This window comes from Fulmarus glacialis, unplaced genomic scaffold, assembly GCF_000690835.1.
Source record: "Fulmarus glacialis isolate BGI_N327 unplaced genomic scaffold, ASM69083v1 scaffold10324, whole genome shotgun sequence".
In the NCBI taxonomy this organism is placed as follows: domain Eukaryota; kingdom Metazoa; phylum Chordata; class Aves; order Procellariiformes; family Procellariidae; genus Fulmarus; species Fulmarus glacialis.
In genome coordinates this window covers 20,139-28,105 of record NW_009206085.1, presented here as the reverse complement: position 1 = coordinate 28,105, position 7,967 = coordinate 20,139, and the positions used below count along the sequence as shown (strand labels likewise).

The following is a 7,967-nucleotide window of genomic DNA, read 5'->3' as shown; positions in this document are numbered from 1 at the left end:
GAGCTCAAAACTGGCAGTTACAGCTCCGGGAAGGGATCCTTACCTTTGATAGTTCTGTGAAATCATCAGCTCAATGTGCTGGGGCAGCCCAAAAAGCCCACAAAATACTGGGTACCATCAGGATGTATGTCGAGAACACAGCAGAAGGCATCCCTTTTCTGCAACATAAAACATCTTGATAGTTGTGTGTAGTTCTGGATTTTGCGTTTATAGAAGGATATAGGGATGATCCAGAAAAGGACAACCAAAATAATCCAAGGGATGGTGCACTATGTTAAGAAAGTGGACTGAAAAAGCTGACTGTAATCAGTTTGGAGAGGAAAAGGCTCTGGGAGAGTAAGGTCAAGGTTTACAAAATCATAACGAAAGTGAATAATTAAAGGCATAACCCTTTACCACATCCTCCAACAGTTGAACTAGGGGCATTTGATTAAACTAGTAGGAGATTGTTTTAAAACAGACAACATAGAGCTTGCTGCAAATTGGTGTATAAGGGATGCTAAAAAGAATGTGTGTAAACGTACATAGCAACACCTCCTATGCAGTGATTGTGGATGTTGGGGGAAGTGCAAGGGGAAAGGACCAGACCTGCATGTTTTCTGTAAACAGCATTTTCTGCTGTTGGATTCGAGTCTCACTTTTTTAAAGGTAAATTTTCAGGATTTCCTTAAATAACTTTTTTTTTTAGATGAAAGAAGTTCACATTCACCAAGCCTAGCTAAAATCTGAAATTATTAAAGTAAATGATAAAACCTTGTTACAAATCCAGCACATCATCACTGCAATGAGTTTTATGCAAAATAAAAATAACCTGGTGTGGTCACCTACAAGAATATTCTTTTACCGTGGTGTGCATATGTTCTTTAACAGCACCTGCGGTGCGTTTCTGAAACCCATAATACTGAATCATCTTGGCAGAATCACTTTTCTTGCAGTCAAAATAGTATACATGGTGGAGCTGACTACATAGCATGGGATTAAACGTTCATTGGAATGCATGGAGTGAATTTTTGCAGTTACTGTTAAATGAATGACACTGTCACAGTAATGAAATACTTATGCAAATTATGGTGACTCTTTGTTTCTTTAATGCTCTAGGTGTTTGAAGTTGTGATACTCTTGATTATTTTTATAAATTTACTGTCATACATTTTACTATGATGCTTTCATCGAAAATTACATCTTTTAGTACCAGTATGTGAGTTACAAAGCAATGCAGCCTGTGTGTTGGACTGTAACATATACTGAGGCAAACATAGTGCTCCATCTTAGGAGAACAAGAAGCTGCAAAAAGTCTGATGTTTGTTTCTTTTTGTCCCACAAAAAAATTCCCACTGGGAAAAAGTTGTATGGAGGGAGAAGAAATACTTATGCAAGTACAGGGTCAAGTTATTCTCTGGCAAAAATAGTTCTGTTGGCTTAATACAGGTCATGTAGGTATTGAACTGTTATTTTGTGGCAGCCTTGATGACTAATTGTTCTTCTGGTAGGAGTATGTTGCTGTAAGTGCTAAGGGCTTGTAACTAATTTCCTACATAAAATCCTGAACCTTTCCATTTAATGCAGACAAACTTTTTATATGAGTATTTTGCATCTGCTGATCATGTGCCTGCAACAGACACAGAAGTACTGTGATTGCTTCTTGTCTGTTCCTGAGAGAATTATGCCATTTTTCTATACAATATTTTCAAATCAGTAGTTTAATGTTTGTTTGGAATCCTGATACGTATTTTTTGCCCCTCTTTGCACCATGGTTTCTAAAGCGTAATGACGTTTCCCTTTAATCTTCCAGTCGCTAGGTGAACTTGGTATTTCTGTGGCCTGGCTCTCTACTGTTGCAAAAACAGACCTCTAAGAGCAGCAAGCATTGGGTGCAGCCTGTGGGTCCTCCTCAAATAGCAGCAGCCACAGCACTTGATATTCCAAAGGGAGTGAGATAAAAAACAAATTTTTAATATGTATTTTTCCCCACAGAATACAAAACCATTTATTAAAATTGGAAAGGCTTTCATATTCTGCTACATGAAACTATATGCACCGGAAAGACCTTTGCAGAGTCACCTAATAGTTTTTCTTTGTCATGGCCAAATTATTGTCATTTTAAGTTTCAGCTTTCAGAACCATTACTAATGTCAGACTTCAGAGTTGTCTTTGATGTCTGGATGAGGCAATTGGTACATAACCAGCTGTTTTCTCTCCAAAAATAACACTTCTCTCAGTCTCTGGTTGTCAGGTCTCAGGGCTCCCACTGATCCTTCTGTGTAGCATGGCCTTATCCAGGCAGCTGCTGATCCTGGAGACCCCCCCAGGCATCCCCCCAACTCTCCGCTCAGCCAACAGCCCTAATTAACAGACTTTGCTAATAGCTTCTCTTAGTTGTTTATTTTGACTGGCAGGACCTCACACAGCTGGCTTACAGAAAACTTCTTGGGCTGCCCAGGTTTCCCTTTCAGTCTACGGATTTCCACTTCAATGCTGCAGGCTGCTGCCTTACATAAATAATGTGATCACCCACCCTGGACACACCTAGAAGCATTACACGAGTACAGTGATACATTTTTCATCTACTTTATGACAAGCTTCCTTTTTAAGTGAAATGCCCTCAAATATATTGAAAAACATGCACAAACTGAGTATGCATCAGGCCTTTCTATCAGTTCCTTTTAATTCACGCTCCTCCTTTCCACCGGGCATCAGCAGTGCTCTGTTCTCTTTTCATCAGCCACCAAGCTTACACATGAAACTCAGCTTACAGTTTGGAGGAGGTCTGGGAACAGAAGGTGTATTTATAAAGGACTGGGCAAGCATGTACGATACTACTTTGGGTATTCCTCCAGCCTCCAACAACGTGTGGCTCAGATTTTCTGAATCAGAGACCTATCTACGTATGTAGTATGTATACACACATGAACACAGAAAAGTCTCTCTCACAAACTATATATACACTTATATACTTACAAGTGTGTGTATATGAATATATTTTAGTATCTAAATTATATATACACATAGTTTGTGTTAATACTTCTATTAATAGTGTTAGGTGCTAATGCTTCTATTTTTACCTACCATCATCTTTATTGTCACTGTCTTCTAAAACAGAATATACTCTCCATGTCCATCCATCCACACACACACATACATATATATAATTAGTTTCTAAGCTTCACATGCCAAGTGAGCATACAGTCAGGCCAGAATTTTTTAAATATCTCATTTGTAAAAATACTATTTATACTTCTTGAAGTTCTTCGTTAATTCTTTGCTGACCACATTTACTGCTTGTGTCTGTGGAAATATGCTCAGATAAGACAAAAAAAGAAATCCTACTTAGGTTTTTAGGCCCAAATTCACTTTGACAGGATCCCACACAAGTTTAAGTCAGAACCTATATACAGATCTTCGCAAGGTGAAAGCATTACAATTGCCAGCACAGCACCAACTCTGTGTCAGGTGTTTGAAAGATAGCTTTTTATCCCTGGAGCTCATTGCCCTTTTTGAAAATTTCTTAGATTGTGAGTGGTTTAGCATTACTTTTAAATTATGCTAAACTGTTTTCCTAAACATCTGAATGTTTAATTCATAAAGACATTTTCAAAAGAACGTTTCCCTCTGTTGCTTGCTTTGGAACCAGCAATGTCATAGTCACAAGAAGACTCTCCAGCAAGTGAATGACAGGTCAGCAGTCATAAGCTTGTTGGATTTTGGTGCTTGCCCTTGAAGTGAGAGGGAAACTAATGAAAGGATTCACCCGGAGAAGCTGTGGCAGAAGACAGACTAGAGGAGAGACATGCTTAGATGTGCTGCTCATTTTCACTGGGATGCTTGGCGTTTATAACACAGACCTCTTGGAAAAGTAATGTAGTTGATTGCTACTCACTGAATCTCTAATTTATTTCAGCTTGACAGTTCTCCAGGCATTAGAGGATGGACTGAAGAGAGCAGATGCAGATCCTTCCGTGAAAGCTGTTATGATTTGTGGCGAAAATGGGAAATTCAGTGCAGGTAAGACATTTTTCATCAAACACAGCCCGAGAAAAAGAGGAAACACTCTCTACCCACCATGTCTGAAGATTCTCTGCCTCGTAACACTGCTGATAAAAGTCCTGATTTGGCTGGAAATGGCCACAAGACAGCGGGCTGCTTCTTATTCTGCTGTGCCACAATTGACTGTCCAGGCCAGAAATAAGCTGGTATGTTCATGCTGAAATGAGGGACAGCTGCTTATCTCCCTAATGTACTGGTGCCTCCTTACTCCCCATAGCTTTGTTTCTATAAAATCTCTGGACCATCAACTAGTCCAATGTATGGAACGTACCTGGGGTGGGGCAGTGGTGAATTACAGATCTTCTCCAGTTGTAGAAACCTGGGAAGCTAGGGAATTTCTGTGGAGCTGTACGTTGCTTGTTAGTAGTAACTTGCACTTAACTATTCCAGACTCAACTTTTTTTTTATTACACCAAGGATGTCTGCAAATTTCTGTAGTAACTGCATAATCATTACTACGTATTTTTGTACTTAGCCTTCCCCTGAGCTCTCTGAATAGGCTCAAGGAGCCAGGGTTTCTTGAAGGTGGTCCCAGAAGGGGTTGATTCCTGTTAACCACTCTTCTGCCAGCAGCATGCTGTGCAAGGACTTGATCATCTGTGAGCAGCTATGTTCAACGGCACAGAGGGAAGGATCATTCCAATCACTGCCTTCCCCACTAATTCCTCTTCACCTCTTTGTACTAACTCAGGAGCTGACATTCGAGGATTTTCTTCTCCGAAGAGACAGGGTACTGGCTTGGGCTCCATCATCTCTCTCATAGAAAGGAGTGAGAAGCCTGTGGTGGCTGCTATTGAAGGCATTGCCTTGGGAGGAGGCCTGGAGGTGGCACTTGGCTGTCACTATCGTATTGCACATGTGAAGGTAACACACGCCATGAACTAGAGAGGCAGGTGAAGGCATCAGGAGCCATGTACATATGGCCATGGACAGCATGGGAGGCTGCTCCTGGAGAGCAATGGGACAGCGTGCCTTTCCTGGGATCATCTGCTCAGAGGAGGGGGGCTTTATTGCTACAGGATACAAGTCTGTGTGCTCAGACATTCTTCACCTACAACACCACCCTTGACATGCTTTCATAAGTCTTATTAAATAACTAATTTCAAGTAATTTCTAAATATAAAATTGATTTGTAACTAGTAGAATAAGGTAGCTGCATAGAAACTTAAGTAATCAAGTGTTAATTTGCCCTAGATCTCAGTAGTCATTATCTATATTCTGATGTAGATGGCTGTATCTTACTGGCTCATGCAGTGTGACTTACTTTCTTTTTTTCCCCCCAGCTCTGTGAATTTTGCATTTCTTTCTGCTAGTGGCCTAGTTTCAATAGGCAGTTGAAACTCAGCTAGCATGGAGCATTTACGGTTTGATTCCCCATGAGCTCTGGTTCCTCAGGGAGTACACTGACCAAAAGACAGCTTTAAGAGTCTTTTAAGGAGTGATCTGGTTTTTTTCTTGAACCCCCTCCTTCAAGATTCAACTACGTTTTAGCAGTACCTGGTCTCCTTATAGAGACTCTTCACTGATAGGGCCATCCCCTCACTTTTGCAGTGTGAATCACTGTTTCTCCACAACAGTGTGGGTTGCTGTAACAACATAAAGAGGTATTCTGCATCACCCTATATGCCACCTAAGATAGGTGCCATAAATAGTGGTCTTAAAGTGACTTGAAATCTCTTAAGAGCTCAATGGGAAATGTGCAAACTAATTTTTTTTAAAACTAGGCAACAAAATCTAGATAGATTTTTAAGAGAAGACAAGACCTCCCTTCCTGCTGCCCCTGGCTTCTCTGCCATAACCCTACTAAATGTCAAGAGCACCAAAAGCCATTTGAAGGAAACACATTTGGAGGAAGATTAGGGAAGAGTTCAGTACCAATGTTCCTTTACTAAACTTCCAAGAATTAAAGTAGGGAGGTAACAGTTAAGTCACAGAGTGCCCTCCAGCATTTGGTAACAACTGCTTGAAAGCATTAGTTTACACCTGTGTCAATTGGGGGATGCTGTTGGCCCCACAGCTCTCCTCCAGTGCTGTGCTAGCACACACACATCCACTGAAAGGTGATTTTTTTTCCTGTGCATTTGTGCACAAGTTCTTGAAATGGTTGAGTGGGCTTTTGTCTTAAGTGTCTTATGTCGCAAAAAGCAAGGATGAAGTTTCTATGTAGAAGTTTTGAGGCTTCCTAGAGGAGCAATGTATGAATCAGATCTGCTTGCCTTTCCTCTATTCTGCTCAGTGTGTAATTATCACTCACTCTAATCAGATTTGTTGTTGAATTTGATTTCATTTTAGGCACAGATGGGTTTACCAGAGGTCACCATTGGGTTACTTCCAGGTGCTGAAGGCACTCAGCGACTACCCAGACTGATTGGGGTGCCAGCTGCTCTGGATATAATCACTACAGGTAAAGTAGTGGCTTGGCCTTGCTCTGTGTATAAGAATATGGCACCGAGTCGTACCACCAGCTTAGTCTAAGAAACATGAATTTCTTTTACCTATGTAGCTGCTTGGATTGAAATTCAGCTTGCTTCCACTAATGATGGGCTAAGAAAGGGACATACGTGCTTCTGAGGCATGTAGTTAGTAATGCATTTTATGTACCTGATAATGAGCATGTCTCATGTTTGAAGCCAGCTACACACAAGTCGTTCGATAAGATGGAAAAGAATGAAATTGCCCATCATGCCCCACTGTAGTCACCTTATTTCTCTTTTTATCACAGGAAGACACATTCCAGCAACTGAAGCACTGAAGCTGGGCTTGGTTGATGAAGTTGTGGAAGAAAACACAGTTGAGGCAGCAATTCACTTGGCAAACAAAGTGATTGGTGAGGAAAGAACTGTAGCAATGCCAAGAAATAATTGCTGATGTTTCAGGGCTGGAGAGTCAGAACAAAGCCCACCAGTTTGTTCCAATTTATATGCTCCATTCATTGAGTTTTGGCATCCATATAAGATAGAATTAATTTCAGAATTTGTTTTCTGTTGTCTGAAGTGAAAAATTCAGATGCTGGAGAGCTGCAGAAATTCAAGTGAGGATCCAGAGAACAGATACATATCAAGTCCTCCTGTTTCTTAATTATATATCCAAATTCACATGCTCCTCTGGACTGCTGCACTCCACTGATTTTGCTCTTTCCATATATAATTTTGGATCACATGGTATTGCACATATTCTGGTTGCACCATCAATAATGGCTGATCAAAAATAACTTTTTTCCTCTAGTGGAGGGGCTGGCACATCCTCAGCCCAACTTAATGATCCATGAGTCTGTAAGTGACTCTGTCCCTAATTCTTTAGCTGCTATGTAAGAAAACGGCCTGTGGAGATGGGAGGGATGTGCAGAGGGTTTCTTCCCCACCTTAGAAATAACAAAATCAAATTCAATGGAGTTAACAGAGGAAAAGGAACATTCCTTGTGCAGCCTGAGGAGCATCACCTTGAGAGAAAACAGGATATTTTTCCGCTACTAACCTCCTTGTACCTTTGGAAACAGACCATTGACTTCCATCAGGATTTCATCTGGAGCTTTGTCACAATGAGATGCATCAAGGAAGCAAAAAACTCCTTCTGCTTTGATCACATGGCCTTTATAGGCAATGCTTTTCTAAGCTGGGGTGCTGCTTTAGCTGCTGCAGTTCCCTTCACTACAAACAAGGCCCCTTCTTCTCTCTACAAGCACTTCAGTGCTAGAAATTGAAGCAGCCTAACCTTTGTCCTAGATGACAGGGCACCATATTTTTAAGACAGTTCAATTAATGGGCTCTTCTTAAAGAAGAGTGTCTTGTTTACTTCCCTGCAACTTGAGATTTACCAGATAGGTGCAAAAGGGTATTCTTTGGCTAGGTTTTCTGTAAGAGACTCCCTTTCTTCTCACTGTATTAATCCTACGGTATTTTGGGGCTTCATTTTTAGTGCAGAGT

General features: G+C 40.8%; 1 protein-coding gene across 1 annotated transcript in view; it reads left to right on the top strand.

Annotated features, from left to right (window-relative positions):
• Nucleotides 1-3,898: 3,898 nt before the first annotated feature.
• Nucleotides 3,899-7,967, top strand: part of EHHADH (enoyl-CoA, hydratase/3-hydroxyacyl CoA dehydrogenase) — a gene marked incomplete at its 5' end in the record, with an annotated part of 18,639 nt that continues 14,570 nt past the window's right edge. The window contains 4 exons of the mRNA XM_009575618.1: nt 3,899-4,002; nt 4,736-4,908; nt 6,337-6,448; nt 6,767-6,871. Of these exons, the coding sequence (XP_009573913.1) occupies nt 3,899-4,002; nt 4,736-4,908; nt 6,337-6,448; nt 6,767-6,871 (494 nt within the window). The remainder of the gene's footprint in view (nt 4,003-4,735; nt 4,909-6,336; nt 6,449-6,766; nt 6,872-7,967) is intronic.